Raw genomic sequence first — 20,897 nt, 5'->3', positions numbered from 1 at the left:
TCCGGAGTAGCTGGGACTACAGGCGCCTGCCACAGCGCCCGGCTAATTTTTTGTATTTTTAGTAGAGACAGGGTTTCACCGTGTTAGCCAGGATGGTCTCGACCTCCTGACCTCGTGATCCGCCCGCCTCAGCCTCCCAAAGTGCTGGGATTACAGGCGTGAGCCACCGCACAAAGAGTAGTTTTAAGTAGTCCATGGCCTAGAAAGGTTGATACATGCAAGAGGTTGATACATGCAAGATGTCAGCAAGGAATAAAGATAGCAGTGGGGAGGGACAGGATAGTTATATAGATGTTGCTATTCTCTACCACTTCCAAGAAACTCAGGCCAGATGTAGTGGCTCATGCCTGTAATCCCAGCACTTTGGGCGGCTGATGTGGGCAGATCACCTGAGGTCAAGAGTTTGAGACCAGCCAGGCCAACATAGCAAATCCCCGTCTCTACTAAAAATACAAAAAAAAAAAAAAAAAAATTAGCAGGACATGGTGGCACGTGCCTGTAATCCCAGCTACTTGGGAAGCTGAGGCAGGAGAATCGCTTGAACCCGAGACGCAGAGGTTGCAGTGAGCCGAGATTGCGCCAGTGCACTCCATCCCGGGCAACAGAGCTAGACTCTGTCTAAAAGAAAGAGAGAGAGAGAGAGAGAGAAGCTCTAGAAGAGCTAGAAGCCACTAAGCATTTATACTTTTTTACAAAGTCCAACGAGTATGTCATGTTGATCTCCTTCTAAGACTTGTCTATGTCCTTAAAAAAATACATAAAACTTAAGTGACATAAAAAATAAAATTTGGCCAGGCAAGATGGCTCATGCCTGTAGTTGCAGCAATTTGGGAGGCTGAAGCAAGAGGGTCACTTGAGCCCAGGGGTTCAAGACCAATCTGGGCAACATAGAGAGACCCTTTCTCAACAACAAAAAAATTAGCTGGGCATAGTGGCATGCACCTGTGGTCACAGCTACTCAGGAAGCTGAGGTGGGATTATTGCTTGAGCCCGGAATGTGTTTCCTGCCATGGACACCCCTAAATGGGCTGACTGCTCCTGCATTCCATTTACAGCTCAGCATCCCTACCAATAGACACGTTCTCTTCTGTTTTGAAGCCTATCAGTCTAATGAACCTGAATATGTGGATTAATTGGGTAAAAAGTTGAACTTTGGAAATGGTGATGATATATTCAAGACATCTGAGAACATAATAAGTAGCAATGAGAAACAAAACCATCTTTGTATTGCTCAGTAGAAAGACACAAGCCTTTGTTCAGATAATGGATTTAACAAGATTCAGGTCCTTCTAACAAAGGCAGTTTCACTTACCTTATGAAAGCCATACACTTTTTCAGCAAAAAGCCCATTCACAATGCTGAGATCATAATCCTTGTGGGATGCATTTATATCAGAAAAAACTCTTTTCAGTTGAGACTGGAGCCCTGACTGTTATTAAAAAGATGTATAAAAATTTATTTTTGGACTGCAAAGATATGCATAATCTCACTTACACATAAAACAAAACATGCAAATTATACCATAAAAGAATTTTTTTAAATACTATAAAAATGGCAAACAAGGCCACATACATCTATGTCTTACCCTTTCTCAAAATAGTGTCTGTGATCAAATGAAATAATTTACTAAATACTTGGACTTAAAATTGTTAACAGAAGGTAATGATTTTGCATAACATATATATTAATTAATTTTACCAATGTAAGTTGTCTATGAATATACAAAGAAAAAGGCAAAACATTTAACTTCATCCTTTCTTGCCCAAATATGGCCAATATGCAAATAAAATATTACTAAAGTAATAAATAACAAGTAAATTATCAAAAATTTTACTTGAAAAATTCACAATCTGGAAATCTGAATAAAGCATGTTTCTTTGCTTTGAAAGGATAGTTCCACATTCTCCAACTTCCATCTCTTGGGTTCAAGCTAACCTCCCACCATAGCCGCCCAAGTAGCTGGGATTATAAACTAATTTTTGTATATTTTGCAGAGATGGGGTTTTGCCATGTTGCCCAGGCTGATCTCGAACTCCTGGGCTCCAGTGAGCCACCCGCCTCAGCCTTCCAAAGTTCTGGTATTACAGGCGTGAGCCCCTGCACCTGGCTCACCTTCTCTTTTTCTAAAAGAACATATTGTCTTTACCTGACTATTAGAAGAGTTTCCATATCCTGAGGCAGTGTTAACATGAAGCAACTGTAAACAGGGCACAAGGAAAGCAATCATTAGAATCAGAGGTTACGAGAACAGTTTGCAAGAGGTTTTAAAAATAAAGATATTCTTTCCCAATAAGTGTGTCTAATTGCCATTCCAAGTTCATTAGTATCTTAGAGCAGATTCTCCCCATGACTCTGAATGCACATCAACAGGCATACTTGGTTTTAATTTTTATTGCATTTCCTTTCTTTACCACAACTTGATTTTCTCTTAGGTTTACTAGGATTTTGGAATTTGTGTCAATTTACATAAATGCTATGGTGATATCGCTTCCAATTAAATCATGCTTGTCTGGTAGTCAGTCCACACACGGATATTAATGCCTCAGTGCACAGCTCTCCCAGTCTGACACTGAATGAAAAGCATATTTCAGCAGCGGAACTCTACAATTTTCAATATAGTCAGTGAAATGTGACCACCTTCTTCACTATACAATGATGTAACTCAGAATACCTGTGGACTGGCCGGGCGCGGTGGCTCACGCCTGTAATCTCAGCACTTTGGGAGGCCAAGGCGGGCAGATCACGAGGTCAGGAGATCGAGACCATCCTGGCTAACACGGTGAAACCCCGTCTCTACTAAAAATACAAAAAATTAGCCGGGCATGGTGGCGGGCGCCTGTAGTCCCAGCTACTCGGGAGGCTGAGGCAGGAGAATGGCATGAACCCGGGAGGTGGAGTTTGCAGTGAGCCGAGATAGCGCTACTGCAGTCCAGCCTGGGCGACAGAGCGAGACTCCGTCTCAAAAAAAATAAAAATAAAAATACCTGTGGACTATTTTGTGATTTATGGAATGAATAAGCCTCTTTCTGAAGTGACTGGGCAGCTATAATTTTAACATTTGGGCCAATACAAATTAGGTCATCAATTCATGTGTTAATTTAATATTTATTAAGTTTTACCTACCAGATTTTCCTCTTATTTTTTGTAATTTTGGAATCATGGAACCTATCAACATTTCCCACCAATGATTATTCCTAAATTTCTTGAAATGTCATTTTACACAAAAAAGCACTGTTTTACTTAAATAGGCTCTAAAACTCTATGTCATCACCATTTTAAAAAAATATTTATTTATTTTTATTATTTTTTAAGTTCTGGGATACATGTGTAGAATGTGCAGGTTTTTTACATAGGTATACACGTGCCATGGTGGTTTGCTGCACCCATCAACCCATCATCTACATTAGGTATTTCTCCTAATGCTATCCCTTCTCTAGCCCCCCCAGCCCACTGACAGGCCCTGGTGTATGATGTACCCCTCCCTGTGTCCATATGTTCTCATTGTTCAACTCCCACTTATAAGTGAGAATATGCAGTGTTTGGTTTTCTGTTCCTGTGTTAGTTTGCTGAGAATGATGGTTTCCAGCTTCATCCATGTCCCTGCAAAGGACATGAACTCATCCTTTTTATGGCTGTATAGTATTCCATAGTGCATATGTGCCACATTTTCTTTATCCAGTCTATCATTGCTGGGCATTTGGGTTGGTTCCAAGTCTTTGCTATTGTGAATAGCGCTGCAATAAACATACGTGTGCATGCGTCTTTATAGTAGAATGATTTATAATCCTTTGGGTATATACCCAGTAATGGGATGGGTGGGTCAAATCCATATGAACACTTAAAACTCTTTCTTTCTCCCCTTCCCTCCCTACCCCATGTTTTACAGTATTTTCAACATGTAGAGCTTCCCCTAACTTTCAGCTTATTGAGAATACAAACTCATAATTAGAATTTGTACTATCTCTAATATTCGATATTATCCCTTATATTTCTTTCTTATTGTTTATAACTACACATTGTCTCACACAAAGGAGGCACTATACAAACTGAGTTAAGGTAATCATTTGTACCAACCAAATTTAAAAACTATATTTTGTGTATCAGGCATAATTTTGACCATATTAGTCTGATAGAGGATTTTTCTCATAGCAGTGTATATACAGAATAACAGTGATTAAATGCTTCCTCCACAAAGCTGACTGTTTTTAACTAATCCCACCATCATTGTTGTCATCAACCTCACCATGGTGGCTTCTGACAAAAGAAGAGAACTTTTCAGCACTTGCCCCCTCTGCTCCTTCAATTCAAAATTATTTTACGGAGGTTTATAAAATTTAAAATGTGTTTAATTTGGGGATTTTTATATTAAGTGGGCTTAGTTTAAAGAAAAATTTGTTAAATTCATAATATAATAAAACTGGAAAGCTTAATATTTTTCAGTTTAGAAACGTCCGTACTTACAATAAAGCTCAAGAAGTCATTGCTGTTATTAAGTTGTAGTTTTTATCACCTAATTATTTGCAAGTGATTTTTATTTCAATAGTGACTATGCATGGCATGTTTTCACCTATGGAAAAATTCAAAATCCAAAATTTTGAACTAGAACCTGCAGTGACTGAGTGACAGAGACCCTTGAACAATTCTGGTTCAACAGCCTGGGAACATCAGCATTTGATTTATAGAAGAGCTTTCTTAGTCTTTAGATAAACTGTCACTGTGAGCATATGGTACTGAAGGACCTGTCATATCAGTCTACAAGAACATTTATGCATGTTATGATAAAGAAAAGATGATGAAAGCATAAGTCTTTTAATCTTCAACCTTTCACTATATTTTGAGAATCTTGCATCTTTGCAACATCTCTACTTGAAAATAGAATAAGCTCTTGGCCAACGTGGATTTTCAATGCCTTTAAAAATATGGCAGTTATCTCTTCCCAATTGAGAGAAAGAATTCAGAGAGAGAATATACTGGGTACTCTGTATCCTTAATCCTCCCTCAGTTTTTTAGTCAATTTTATTGCAGCTGCGACTTCATTGGTGAGCAGTGGCGAACAGTGGAGTTGGTCACTTGTTACTAGGAAAGGGAGGTTCAACAGGGACCTTCCACTCCATGGAATTATTTATTTGGACTACTATAAGAAAGGAAATAAAAGCATGTATCTTTATACTTTGGACTACGTCATTATAATTGTTTCATCCTATGTCAGAAAATAGATGAAGTTTGTCTGTCAGGGCTCCCAAAATGAAAAGTTTCAAATGAAAGCCATTACTGTCCATCATCTCAGTATAAGATGGAGAGAGAGATGAGCAGTGGCCAGCTTGAACTTAGGTGGTCCCTTTGTATCCTTCTTTCCTAAAATGAGGGGTCAGGAGTTGATGGGACCAGCTCGCTAATCTTTGAAACAGTTCAAGGAGGAAAGTTTAACCAGTAAAGGCTGAGAACATATTGGAAGTCATATTTGATTATGACATAACGTCTTGAGCAAAATATAAATGGCTATGTACATTTATATAAATATAAGTTATAAAATATAATTTGACTGATGTCTGCTCTTCAAAGTTTTAAACCTTCTACTTATTACAATCATGCATCACTTAACTACACGGATTCTTTCTGAGAAATGTATGGTTAGGTGATTTTGTCATTGTGTGAATGTTACAGTGTGTACTTATGCAAACCTAGATGGTATGGCCTACTATACAACTTGGCTACATGATATAGCCTATTGCTCCCGAATACAAACCTGTATAGCATGTTACTGTACTGAATACTGTAGGTAGTTGTAACACAGTGGTAAATATCTGTGTATTAAATACATCTAATAATAGAAAAGGTATAGTAAAAAACTGTATGAAAGATGAAAACTGGTAAAACAGTATAGGCACTTCCCATGAATGGCACTTGCAAGACAGGAAGTGGCACTGGGTGAGTCAGCGAGTGACTAATGAGTGAGTGTGAAGGCCTAGGATGTTACTGTACACCGCTGTAGACTTCACAAGCACTGTACACTTAGGCTACACTACATTTATAAAGAATATTTTTGTTTTCAGTAATAAGTTAACTTTGGCTTACTTTAACTTTTTTACTTTATAAACTTCTTATTTTTAAAAAACATTTTGATTCTTTTGTAACAACACTAGTCTTAAAACACAAAGACATCATACAACAGTACAATTATATTTTTTCTTTATATTCTTATCCTATGAGCTGTATTTATTTAATTTTTTAACTTTTTAAACTTTTTTGTGAATAAGTAAGACATAAACACTTTAGCCTAGGCCTACACAGAGTCAGGATTGTCAATATCACTGTCTTTTTCCTTCACGTCTTGTCCCACTGAAAGGTCTTCCGAGCATTAACACGCATGGCACCATCATCTCCTATGACAACAATGCCTCCTTCTGGAATCACTCCTGAAGGGTCTGTCTGAGGCTGTTCCACAGCGAACTTTTATTTTTCATAAGTAGAAGGAGTACACTTTAAAATAACTACTAAAAGTATACTATTGTAAATGCATAAATCAGTAATAGTCACCATTATCAAGCATTACGTACTGTACATCATTGTATGTGTTGGGCTTTTCTACAACTGGCAGTCCAGTAGGTTGGCTTATGCCAGCATCACTACAAACACATGAGTAATGCATTTCGCTATGATATTATGATGGCTGCAACATCACTAGACAATAGTAATACCTCAGTTTCATTATAATTTGACGGTACTGCCCTCATATATGTGGTCCATCATAGACCAAAATGTCATTATGTGGACTGTGACTGTACCTCGTAAAAAGAATGTAGTAATTCATGTGACGCCTTGCAGAGAACGGAATCTCCCCTTCTCATTAGCCAAAATTTCTCTTAAGACAGACTGTAACTTTTTAACAACTCCCTGCAATTCTTTTTTGTTTTTTGTTGTTGTTGTTGTTTTGTTTTTAATAGTCCTAAAGCTACCATTGGAAAGAATTATTTAGGAATATGTGCATGGAACAAAAATATAAAATACCATGTTAAAGTGATTCAAACATACTAACATCTTTCCTGAGATAATGCTTGTGGCACCCAGGCAATAATTTTAAAATTATATAACTATCCAGAAGTCATTCTCCTTAACTTTTTGAATAAAGTTTTAATAAGTTTAAATATTTAACATCGTTCTTTGATCATTACTAATATTACTCTCTTTTGATATGAATTTGGTTGATTTTCTGATATTCCTAATTGAATCTTAGTAAACAGAAGTGTCAAATATTGAAATGATACATATGTTTTTATCTTTACAAAAACCCAAGAAATTGTAGATTCAACAGTAAAACTACCATGACTAAAGATGTATAATGATGCTACAGGTGGAGCATCCTAATCCAAAATCCAAAATGCTCCAAATTCTGAAATTTTTGAGCATCAACATGACACAAGTAGAAAATTCCATATGTGACCTCATGTGATGTGTCACGGTCAAAACTTTGTTTCATTAATAAAAAGATTTAAAATGTAGTATAAAATTACCTTCATGCTATATGTATAGGTTGTATATGAAACATAAATTAATTTCATGTTTATACCTGGGTCTTATCCCATCTCATGTATAAACAAACATGCTGAAATCTAAAAAAATCCCAAATGGGAAAAAATCCAAAATCCAAAACACTTGGTCCCAGGCATTTTAGATAAGGGATATTCAACCTACAGTAAATATTTATGTGTGATAAACATTAGATAAAACTTCAAAGGGCTTGTTTATCACAATTCTTCCTCTTCTTACTTTTCTTATCTAATTCTTTGGTGTTTCTATCTGAAATACAAAGTGTGCTATACTTTCATGTTCCCTCATGTGCTTATGTAGGGAAATCAGAATTTTTCTTTCTGATAAATGGTTTATGAATTCAGATGATGGCAATGAGGAAAATCATGGGTCTATACAGTCTAAGCAATTTCAGGACATTTGGATTAAGGATTTTTTTAAAAAAAAGGATACTATGAATCATCCTTGGGCTTCTACCTGCATATTCATGTCAAATTATAAAACTATTATTTCGTCTTAGAGAGTGGTAGAATAGGTAATATATTATAGTGATTATTTTTAAATGCTTTTTGTAAAACTCAGTTGCATTTTAGAAAATTCAAATTTGTACAACTTTTAAATAATATTGTAATCCAAACATAACTTTAGAAAAATATATATATGCGTGTGTGTATACGTATATATTTCATAATGTATTTCAATGGAAACATTGAGAGAAGGAAGTCCAAACATATGGCTCTCATACATATATAATCCAAACGTGTAATCCAAACTATATATAATATATAAAATAATGCATTTCAAAGGAAATGTGTGGATGTGTGTGTGTGTGTGTATATATATATATATATATACACGTATGTGCCATGCTGGTGTGTGTGTGCCATGTGCCATGCTGGTGTGTGTGTGTGTGTGTGTGTGTGTGTGTGTGTATATATGTATATACATATATATATACATACATACATATATATACTTATATTATATACGTATATATGTATATATAAGTATATTACATATACACATGTATTATATACATATATGTATATATACGTATATTATATATATACATATATAATATACGTATATATACACGTATATTATATATACATAGATTATATATGTGTATATATGTATATTATATATGTGTATATATACATATATTATATATATATATAAAGCATTTCGAAGGAAATGTCTTGTGAGAGAAGAGAGGAGTAAGTAGCTTATGAAATAGGAAAATCACTTTTTAATACTTTTATATTCAAACACTATAAGAAAGAACAGCATTATTAGATCTAAATGAAAATAAAAACACACACAAAAAAACCAAAAAACAACAACAAAAAGAAACCATGAGTCTGAACCCATGACTTTGTCAGTAAATACGCTTTTCCAGCTCTTTCACTCAAATGGTGAGCAGCCTTCATGGCACTTCAACTGCATTGAACCTCAAGCACACTGATTCTTGACTTTAATCAAGTAAACATATATATTTACTCTATACTATATATTTAATAGAGTAAATGAGCCAGAGTTTCATGAGGAATAGCTGAGCTCCTTTTGGAGCTAAGATAACTCAAGACAAGCCCAGAACGTCTTGTCAGAAAGCAAAAATATTTTAAAGTTATTGGGAAGGATTGTTTAAAAAGATTGGGTTAAAGAGATATCTACTGGTGAAGCTATGACACTTTGAGCATCAAAAAGAAAAAGAAACACAGATCCATGGGAATGCTTAAAAGAGACACACAGATGGAAGCCATAAATTGAGCCGGGATTCATTTAAAATAGAAATGTGTGATTTATGGTGACAAGGGTCGAGTGTAGTAATGAGAAACCAACTGAAGCAGGGGAGAAGCTGAAAATTAATTTCCTAGAAGACATTTACAGAGGATTAAAAATGTGTGCAGATAAATTAGATGAATGTTTTTGTGTCTGTAGCTGCCTTTTCTCCTCTTACATGTTTTTTCATGCAAGATCATAATAGTAAGAGTTATAAAAAGTCACACATGAGAGTAATTGATGAGGCAGTAAAGAGTACAGAGCAAACTCCAGCAGAACAGCAGCTCTCTCAGTTCACCATGACTCATGAGCTGTTGACCCTGGCCCACCAGGCATGATGTGCGGGGCAAGGAGACTTCAGAAGGTGTACCAGACAGGAGCTGAAAGATTGCTCCTGACATGAAAGCACACAGTAGGTAAGAGCCGTGTGTCTTCTGTTGCATTAAAATCAAGCTTTAGTCATAGGCATGGTGCCTGCACATCATTGTCTAACACATTGAACAGTGACAACTGTAAGGTTTTTTTCTTTATTCGTTTTATCATCAAATCAGCATCCTTCGTGCACAGGTGAGGACACTAGTGCCCACAGAGATGAAATGATTTTCCCAAGGTCAGAACTTCGACCCAATCTTCTAACTCCCAGACCGGGGCTATGTTTCCATGATACCAAATCATCTCAGTTGGTTCTGAAACATTATGCATTTGTATGAATGAATAAATTTTTATTTGTTGAATGTTTTTCAAGGGCTTTATATTTATTTATCAAAATACCCACTTTAAAATACTGAAGCTTCACAGTGATGTACTTTGAGCTATATTTCAGTTTGGTGGCTTCAGAGCAGTTCTCAACTGGAGACTGATTTTGCTTTTGAGGGCATTTTTTGGAAATATCTGGAAATGTTTTTGGTTGTCATGATGGGGGAGGGGTATGCTGCTGGTAGTTGTTGATGAGAGGCCGGGGATGCTGCTAAATGATGCATAGGACAGCCCCTCACAACAAAGATTTATCCAGCCGAAAATGTCAGTAGTGCCAAAGTTGAGAAGACCAGTTGTAGAAGATCATCCTGAGTTTGAATCTCAGGTCCGCCATCTACCAGCACACAGTATGGTCACCCCTCCATAAAATCAGGGTAATATTCCCACTTCAGTGTGTCAATGTGAATATCAAATAAGATCATATTCTTAGGGCTTATCCCAGATCCTGAACACTGATAAAGTTCTCAGCAGATAGTTGTTACTATCATCTCATTAAAGTGTTGTATCCTATGTACTAGGTTGTAAACCGCTCTAGCGCTTGAAAAAAACAGCAGTCTAAGACTCTGTAGTTGTTCTCTAGCAATTAATGTTTACTGAGCTATTCGGATAAAGAAAGGAATTATTCTAGCTTAAATTATCTCCACAAATGGTTTTCCATATGACCTGAGGTATGACAGGTTACAACAGGCACCAGATTCCTCTGGCAAGCCCTTCGGAACTAAAATAATGGGGGGAATAGTGGGGCAAGAGGTGGGCACAGTGAGGTGGGGGCAGAAAGGGACGACATCAAGGCCTCTGCATGCAGCCTGGACCTGGCATCTCACCTGCTGTTGAGCTACTGAGTTTCAGTGGCAATTTTCTGAGAAGGGAGGGAAACGACCATTCCACTTCCCTATAAAGTGCTCCCAGAGCTGTGTGCAAGGGTGTGTTCATAAGCACTCCCTGAAGGTGGCGGTGAAGGTGGTGATGATGACAATGTGAAGACTATTCAGGTAGGCTGCTATTATCTGGAATGTACTATGATGTTTTTGTGCCCAGGTAACCAGTGCTTAAACTGGGATGTCATTGGAATCTCCTTCCAACTCTCCTATCTCAACTGTATCTACTCAGGCAGTGGTTCTCAACCTTTCATGTGCACCTGGAGAGCTCATTAAAACCCAGAGTGCTGGGCCCAACACCCATAGTTTCTGATTCAGTACTTCGGGGGTAGAGCCCAAGCATGTGCATTTCTTTCTTTCTTTTTCTTTCTTTCCTTCTTTCTTTCTTTCTTTTTTGTTTTGTTTTGTTTTGTTTTGTTTGTTCGTTTGTTTTCTGAGACGGAGTCTCGCTCTGTCGCCCAGGCTGGACTGCAGTAGCGCTATCTCGGCTCACTGCAAACTCCACCTCCCGGGTTCATGCCATTCTCCTGCCTCAGCCTCCCGAGTAGCTGGGACTACAGGCGCCCGCCACCATGCCCGGCTAATTTTTTGTATTTTTAGTAGAGACGGGGTTTCACCGTGTTAGCCAGGATGGTCTCGATCTCCTGACCTCGTGATCTGCCCGCCTTGGCCTCCCAAAGTGCTGGGATTACAGGCATGAGCCACCGCGCCCGGCCAGCATTTGCATTTCTAACAAGTTCTCCAGGCGGTGCTGATGATCCTGGTCTGGGAAACACACTTTGAGAACCACTGCACTAAGGGAAAACATCAAAGCTGCAGTACTTGGAATATTTCTGCTGCCTCTTGGCTCAAAAACAAGTACTGCAAGCTGTGTGCTTTCTTCACACCCAAAGAGGGCCTCGTGGAGATGTGTGAAGATGTGACACCTTGTGCCTCATGATGACCTCCATTAACATGGGGACCATTGCAACGAAATGTTCTCGTGGGAAAAACAATTTGTCCCAATGATTAACTGCAAAAGCTGAGACTGACCTTATCAATCTGAGAGAGAGAGTCATCTTGAGCACCCAAGCGGACCAGGGCCAGGGCAGCAAAGAGGCTCAGAGAGGAAAAGAACACATTTCCATTTCCTTGATTGTCATGCATCTCTCTGAACAGGTTGAAGCAAAACTCTGCATTTGCTGCAGCAAGGGAGGCCATTGCAAAATGGAGTGCAGCCTAGAGGACAATGAGAAAATGAAATTAGTTCCCGGTACATTTTCTAGGAATATTATATTTTTAGATTTATTTATTTTTTATAATTTAAAGCTTCATTTTTTTTCAGCCTTGGAGGTAATCATCAAATAACTCTAACAAAAAGGGAAAAGTTCCCTTGGCCCAGTATCCTTGTCACTAATACCCTAAAACTATCTCTTCTCGTTGGTGGACATTTCTGTCCTCAGTGCCCTGTGAGTGGCCTGTTTCCAACCCCCAAGCAGACACATTCATGGGGCTCACTATTTCTCAAATCACCCCAGATTTCTGAACTGAAACACAGCAAAAGTAAATATTACAATATTAGACAGTCTATTTGAGGCACTACAGCCTTTGCTTTCTAAACCATCTGTAATTCAGTACAATGTTAAATTTTTGAGGTTTAACACATCATTTTTAACCCATTCTTTCCATTAAGGCCTCTGTAAATTCTTAGAACAATCATACATTCTATTTTTTTTCAAAACTGTCCTAATTTTAAGTATTATGCATCATTGGTCCCATAAGTGCATTAATTTGTTTAAAACCATTTTCTGATTTTTTTGGAATGCAAAGTGTGATTATCAGAGTATGTATCAAGAACATGTACAAGACTTTTCAACACACAGGCCTATTTCTTCCTAGAGAACCCAGGGTGCAGTAACAAAGTGGAGATTATCTTCAAATTCATGATGTTGTTTCTGAAATACAGAGGGCTGCTACCACCATGGAATTCTTCAGGGATCCACTTGGGTAATTTTTTTTGCAGAATATCTCCTCAACTCAAATTGATCTCAAAATCGCAGTTGGGGTTGTCTCGGACTACATGAACTTACATGAATTCTCCAAATTATTCCTCATGAATGTCCAATGATATTACATCTGATGGTGTGGCAGGTGCCAGGTGTTGCAGATGCCAGGAGTCACAAACCCTTAGGGGACTTCATCCAAGTCTCAACCCTGTTGCTAATAGTTGTGTGAACCGGGTCAAGTCTTTAATTTCTCTGAACTTCTAAGTTTCATCTTATTCAGTGAGGTGATCTATGTACAGGATCTAGCATAGCGATTCTCAACAGAAAACCATGCTTCCTTGTACCTTTTGCTCCATAAGAAGAGCACACATAGGCATCTGGGGACTGGCATGTTGTGGGTGAGGACGGGGTCACAAGGAGGGAGAGCCATGCAGTCTGAAAGAACATTCTAAAATTGCCGTTGTGTTGGCTTTGTCGCAGTTGCAAATACTTAAGGCCTTTTAAAATTGCAAATGAAATTAAAATAAGTTTTTTAACTTTTATTATGTCAAATGAGAGTTTGAGTTAAAAAATAAAAAAAAAAAACTTTTCTAGTACAATGCACGATCCAGAGTAGACGTTCAATGAATTGAAGCTGCTGCATTTACTATTCTCTGTGAAGTGGTAATAGCCTGTTCTGTCCTAAAAGACAGCACACATTTCCAGAAAGAATGTCCCTGAGGGACCCATACTCTGCTCTTTGGAATTCCAAGCACAGAAAACACCACTGAGGCATGACACCCTACATGATGCTGTTTTTCAGGGTCAAATTCAGCTATATAGAATTCGTTATAAGTCATACTCCTCAGTTACACCCTAGGCACATAAGGTGAGAAAATCATTCACACCCCACATATCTTTACTAAGAAAGAACACCTATGTTCTTTCAAAAGCTACCCAGAAAAAAATGTATGTTGATTTTCTATCTAATCCAAGTAATCCCGGGTAAAAAGTTGTGGCAATTGTGATTAAAGCTACAGGAGAAACTCTTTGCAACAAAGGAGACGAGAAACAGTGAAAGTTAGGGCTAGGTATACAGGATGCGAGTTGGCAGGAAAAGGGCAGCTTTATACAGTGAGTGATACTAGCAGTGCCAAAGGCCCTCAAATGTTTAAGGGATTCAAATCATATTTTTGACCTAAAGATAAGTATTCCTTCTAAAATATGAAAAAATAAGATCAAAATTAACAAGTTTACAATTAAATATATGAAAATGAAATCTATGCTGATTTTTCTATTTAATTTAGTATTCATAAGAATTTCATTAATTTTAGAAGGAAATTGTGTGCTAGATTCTCTCCATCCTAAAGAATTTCCAAGGCTTCATGCTGGTTGCTGAAAATCAGGCAGTAGTAAATGAAATGAATTGTTCTTAGGAAAGTAACTTCGAAAGCAAAGTCATATTAATCCTTTCAAAGTATTTACAGTGAAAAATATATTTAATAGAAGATTGGGTGTATTTTAATGTTTTCATAAAATGTGAGCTAGAGTTTTTAAAATAAGACCTGAAAGGTTTTTGAATGACCCTGTTTAGAAACCCGCTTGCACGGGCCAGTGGGGGTCTGGAAGCTATCATTTCCCAAAGTGCAAAAAGATACTTTAAGATACATTTTTCTTTGTTCAAGTTCCAATTCTCCTTGTTGTTTTACAAATTATGCCTTACTATTTTATCCTTTGGGGCAAAAAAATTATATTTTTGAATAGTATTCTTTAATTACTTTCTAAGCACCAATCACAAATTTTCATTTTCTAAAATTTCAGGCTTCCTATTTCCACGGTAAATTATTGATGAAACTATAATCTTATTGAACAAAAGAGAAGCTACACAAGAATGTATTCATTCAGGATACAGAGTACGTAAATGTTTAGCTTAGGTAAGTTTTATGGCAGAGAAACCATACTAGAAAAAAAAAATCACGACAGAGAAACATGAGCCAAGACATTCCTAGATAATTATGAATTCTCAAGTCATAACTCTTAAAATGATAGGTGATACTAAATAGCATATACTTTAACATTCTTGTACAGACATGTTCATGTATGCTTAAAATAAATACCAAAAAGTATGTTCCATTTCACATAATTATTTTTATTATCTTTCTCTATGCAGGTGCACTGTTTAAGTTCCAGGAATAAAAGTAAGATTTGTTTCTCCTCTTCTGATATAAAGTCTGATTCTCATTGGCAAATAAACAATTATATTTAAGACTGAACTGATTGTTTTATACCTCCAAGTTTTCATCAGGTGACACATAAATAAAAATTAGCATGAGACCAAAACTGTGATTTTTCGTTTCCCTATAAATACTTTCAAAGCAACTTAAATAGATAAAACATTAACAAAAATAAACTAAGTTCAGGCAAGCCACCAACAGCCACCAACAGCTACCAATTGACTTGAGTCCCAGTTAAATAACTAAGGAAATTGAAAAGGAAAACAACCACATTAAAGCTACCTAAAGAAGATGTCAGTGTGACACCACCCAGTATTTCATTGTCTGGACATGGCAATGCAGGAAAGTTCTTTTCAAATCATAAAAGAACTTGGCTTTATAGTCTGATTTTTCATTTTGCTAAAAATATACTATATTCTTATGTTTCTTGCATAAATATTTTAGCTTAACAAACAAGCATGCAATTAATTTATAATTTTAAAGTTAACACAAATTAGCACGTACTCATGGATGTTTTTACATCCCAAACTTCAGACTTGAGGGTCTAAAAGTCCATGGCAGCCTGAAGCCTATTTGATTCCTTATGGTCTATTTCAATCTGAGAACTTTTTTATCCCTTTCATCCTTTAGCCAATATATTATTTGCGTCAAAACAACAATAAAAATAGATATTTTCTCACTAAACCTTCTTTTTAAAGTTTAATAAAAAGCAAAAAGTAGTTTTTAAATAAAGCATAAGAAAATTCAGGCACAAAACCCATTCAATAAAACATAAAGTTATGATACTATTTTATGGACCTAAACTTATTACACCTAACTGATAAATTATGTGCCTTAAATGCTTGATAAAAGTATTATCTAGTCTTAGGATACTTTTGCCTGTATATAGAAAATTAATTATAGTTCATGACACATTATTTTTTAAAAAAGCTTTTATATTTACTGAATTAGGATATACATATAGGAAAGAAATGAATAATCCCTTGTATGTGATTAATTTTTATTCTTATCAATAAGTCAAATACGATGCTATACAGATACTCCTGGAAGAAATATTTTAAAATCTTTGTATTTCTTTTAAAAACATAGTTTCAAATTTTGATAAACCTCTAATCAAATTAGTATATTATGCACTTAAAAGAGTTCAATTCTAATCTCAAAATCTAGTATATTCCAACCTATAATGCCTTAAATAAGAACACAGGAAATATAGAATCTAGATTTGAACATAATCCCTACTTATCTCTTCAAAGATGGAACACAAATTTTTCAGCTGGCATCCGATTCCCATGCCATTCTCCCATGACACCACTTAAATCAGTCATAGACAAGCTGTAAGGTGGAGAAGCAGACAAGAGGACCATTATCCGATCTGGATGTTGTTTGATGAATTTAATGTCTCAGACACAAAGTAACCAAGATTTCTCTCTCTCTTTCTCTCTCTCTCTCTCTCTCTCTCTCTCTCTGTGTCTGTGTCTGTGTCTGTGTGTGTGTGTCTTTTTTCGAAGGATCTGGCCAGACTTTAAATTATGGACTTCAGAAGTATTTACCTTACTGTCTTCATAGAGGAAGTTGGCCGCTGGTTGGGTGAGTCTGAAAGAGTTCCTTGCATTACTCTGAAATATAAAGCCTCTGACTCAGACACTCCCTACTTTTTTTTTATGATGGCCATGATAGTTTTAAATAATGTCATTAAAATAAATATGTTCAGATGCTTTATAGAGCAATTTAAAAGAAGTCTGTAGAATATTAGCTATAGCTCTAATTCAAAGTAGTCAAATAGATATTTTTAATGAATCAAATTTTAGCATGAAATGTTATTTCATTTGATATTTAATATCACATAGTATTTTTATGTAGTAAATTTAGATATCCTTACATTAAGGCACAACTGGCACTTCTTACATGTGGAAATTTAGTTACTGATTTTTGTTATTGTTTATTTGATTCCTCCCTGCTCTGATTTTGGTATTTGATGAATATGACCGAGCCCCACCTGGAATAATTCACATTCTGACATCTATAAATTCAACTGTCATAGAGGAGTAGCACTGCAGTCCCAGAGAGGTGAAGAAAGCAAAGTGCTATAGAATAGAGTGGGCCTTTTCTCATCCATAAAATAAAAATTCACACCAATTACATTTTCATCAGTACACACAAACATATATATATGTGTGTGTTGCTATGTATGTGTATAATCACTAACATGGTATTTATGCTGTATTTGGGGAACATTGTATTTAAGGGAGGTAGGTGAGCTGTCCCTCTCAGGAGAAGTAAGGTTGTACCTCACATAGTGTTTCTGACTTTATCTTACACATTATTTCCCACAAGTGTTTGCACATACTGCCTTTATTTTCATTGTATGATTAATGCTAAAATTGAGTATGCTGACTGTTTGAAGCTCTCTAAGGTGAATATGCTATCAGAGAGAGAGATGCGTTAGAATATATTGAACACATGGAGAGGGATATCTACCCCCATCAGAAAAGAAATACATTAGTGATAGGAACTTAGAAAGCAAACAAATATCCAAAAAATGAGCAAATTTGATAATTATTAACTCCAGAGAAAGCTTACATTGTGAAAAGTATATCATAGTACACTTTATAGATCAACTGTGGATAAAATTATCATAGTCTTAATGATTTAAACCCCCCAGTCCTTGTTAGACGTCCACTGGGACCCACTTCTTCCCTTTGTCTACCAGAGCTTCTCACAGACCTTGGTTTATCTAGTATACCCAAAAACTATGCTTCATACCAGAACATGGTCTTTCAATTTGCACTATCTTAAGGCACACAAGAAGGTTTCTGACCACAAAACTCTACCCTCATCTTCTCAAGACTGTCTGAAATCACCACAGCAGTAGCCATCAGCTCCCACGCCACTGATAGAAGTAAGGTTTAGAAGGCAAATAAATCAGGCACGAAAGAATACACACAGTAAGATGCCCTTCATGAAAAGATCAAACCAGACAAAACTGCTTTTTAATGGATGCTTACATGGGTGGATAGACTAAGCCACAGATATAACTGCTTTAGTTACCCCTAGTGGGAGGGGAGGTTTTGTTGGTGAAAGAATGGGGAGGGAGGTTTTAGAGGTTCTGGTGATGTTCTATTATTAAATTGTATGCATCTATTGAATTCATCTTTATGTAGCTACATTATATTTCATTATTTTGAAACTCAACAGCAACAACAAAAAAAACATGAAGCCAAATGACCTAATGCCTCTGAGATAGGGTCATGGCGCATTGTGTATAACTGATAATTGATCTATTCCTGATAGCAGGTTTTGATGGACAATGGGCTGGGACACCAAGCCAAGGATACACAGGCATCAGTGAGGTAAAGAATAGGATGCAAAATAAGTCCAAGACTGACTGACATGGCCCAAGGAAGAGACCACGGGTCACAGTGTTCTCTCCAGCAGAATCCAAACCCAAGCACATTTGTGTATGGTGATACAAGCTGCCCCACCAGAAAAGCATCCCTCCAACGAGGCGACCTGGAGAGATTTCAGGCCTCTGAGCATGATCATTGGCCATTTACACCTTCCTTGAGATTCGTTAGCGAACTTACCTCTTGCCTACAACAGAAGATAAGAGCAATAATGTAAATCAATAATTGGATAAGCAAATCAACAGTGTACTCACGCTAGCATCTGATACCCAGAAGCAGTGATGGGAATCTGGTCTCCTTTCTCTAGGTGATCGGTTCTCACTCACAAAGAAAACGTTTCCACACTTCTCAAGACTGTTGAGCCCTAGGTATTTTCCCCCATGCACTTAGGAAGGTGATGAAGGACAGCTTCGAAGGGAGCCTGTTTTACCACTACCTAATGAACCAAAGTCAGCATTTCTAGACCAAAATTTGTTCTAAAATTCTGAGAATTTAGTTTTAAAGGCTGTCCAAAGATGCAGCCTGCACCCTGCACAGGCAGCTGCTTATTGATGAGTAGACCTGGCTTCTGGGATGGCTTCCCTATGACTCAGAGCACAGCACTGTCTCTCAAGAATCTTATAAGCATTTAGGTTTTGAACCAGGTTTCAAAATAGTATCTGACTAAGGTGGTTGTTATGTAGTTCATTCAGTTTGTATGTGAATCAGATTTCAGGAGGCAATATTCCCATCTCTGTTTCTTATAATGACAATGGTTTTAACGTAATCATAAAAACAAATTTCAGAATCAACAGTGTCTGTCAGCCTGGGTCAAAACATACTCTTCTGTGAGAAACACACAAATAGACTAACTAGACATCAAATCAACTAAGGCAAGATAGCAGTGACAACAGTGACTTGGTGAGTTTAGGGTGCCATTTTATTGCAACTTGCCACTCATCTTATAGCCTAATTTCTTTCAACCCTATCCTGTGTAAATTTCCCTAGCATAATGACCTAAAATAGAATCTCACACAATGTTTTTTATCATTCTCCAATCTCAGATTTTCATCTGGACCTCTAACCTTTTGAGCTGGCTTCTCTTTGTACTGCTTTCCATCCTTCCCTCTTTTTCTCAATTTTCTCTGGCTTGGAATTTTCCAGAGAAACGTTTGCCCTGTTAGTTATTGCAACTGGCTTCTCTAAATGCTTACCTGAACTGAGCAGCTTCAGATAGGAGCTGAAACTTGGTGTGTTCATTCATTCTTGTCATCCTGCCAGCCTCTCCTCCACCCTTCTGATCTGGCAATGGAAAGCCACGTCTGCACCACCCAGATCCTTCCTCCTATAATACAGGCTAGAGTTTGTTAAAGTGGGTTTGCACTTTGAAAAGTGACCAGGTGTAGGGAAAGGTAGGTTGGGCCCAGTTGGTTGCCTACACCTTTGCCATCAGAACATGCCACACAGGGGCAAAAACACATTTCGGTTTCTGGCCGTAGCATCATGAGGTTGAGCTGTATGTTGCACCTACCTTCACCTGCTATGCATGGAAGTGACTGCAAGCCTGGTCCTTCTGCCTGAGTGTTTTCAAAAGTACAGCCAACATTTATCCAAGTAACTGGGTTCTCTATTGTAAAAAGCTATTGGAATTAGAAGGTACCATCATCTTACAGTTGCTCGCCTCTCAATTTTGTGCAATTTTGCCTCTTTCCCAGGAAGAAGGGGGTCCTGTTAACTTATCCAAAATCGAATAGAGTAGTTATTGCTCACCTCCATGATTGTTTATGAGTAGAATAATCATAGAGAAAAGTAAAGTTGCAGAAAATCCCTGAAATTTAATTTTGATTTAGCAGTTGTGGTGAACTTTCTGAAGGAGAAGGTTGTTGTTAATATTAAAAAAAATGAGCCTACAAATGGATTCCCTGTTCTCCATATTCTAATTGCAGTGCTCATAGGCTGAATATTTTGAATCCCACATCCTTTCTATTTCATACCTACTGAGGATATAAAGTACTTTCAAGTGGTGAAATGGTCAATAGGTAAAAGGCAAGGGACCCACGTGAAACACATACTGGATAATCTTCTTGGAATTACCAAGAGTCATCCATAATTAAGGCTCTACTCACCATTGTTTTCTTCTTCACATTAACTCAGACATCCCTCCCACTACTGTGTTTGCAACAGTTGATTTACAATTAACCAATCCCAAAGTGACATAAGTATGAGAAGAAAGCAGTCATGTGGACTGGCGTGTTACATTAATTATTCTCCCTTGCCATACAATGATAATCCAAATTTCCATTGGCCTTGCCAGTTCATGCATATAGATGAGGAAACATGAACTGTAATAACCTACATTTTACTGTCTCTTGT

The 20,897-nt window shown here is 37.1% G+C and overlaps 1 protein-coding gene across 4 annotated transcripts in view; it reads right to left on the bottom strand.

Annotated features, from left to right (window-relative positions):
- Positions 1 to 19,149, bottom strand: part of SERPINB7 (serpin family B member 7) — a 29,892-nt gene extending 10,743 nt beyond the window's left edge. Inside the window, exons 1-4 of one of the 4 annotated variants that reach the window (XM_004059513.4) lie at positions 18,800 to 19,141; positions 11,976 to 12,161; positions 2,147 to 2,197; positions 1,313 to 1,429 (exon numbers count right to left, since the gene is read on the bottom strand). In XM_004059513.4, coding sequence (XP_004059561.2) covers positions 1,313 to 1,429; positions 2,147 to 2,197; positions 11,976 to 12,143 — 336 coding nt within the window. In that variant the 5' untranslated portion in view covers positions 12,144 to 12,161; positions 18,800 to 19,141. Of the gene's footprint in view, positions 1 to 1,312; positions 1,430 to 2,146; positions 2,198 to 11,975; positions 12,162 to 16,691; positions 16,770 to 18,799 lie in introns of those variants that run through there. The other 3 variants (XM_004059514.3, XM_055368752.2, XM_063699286.1) reach the window with 3 other exon arrangements.
- Between the last annotated feature and the right edge of the window lie 1,748 nt (positions 19,150 to 20,897).

Source organism: Gorilla gorilla, chromosome 17 (assembly GCF_029281585.2).
Source record: "Gorilla gorilla gorilla isolate KB3781 chromosome 17, NHGRI_mGorGor1-v2.1_pri, whole genome shotgun sequence".
Taxonomy (NCBI): Eukaryota; Metazoa; Chordata; class Mammalia; order Primates; family Hominidae; genus Gorilla; species Gorilla gorilla.
Note: the sequence above shows the minus strand (reverse complement) of the source record. Positions and strands in the feature narration are given on the sequence as shown.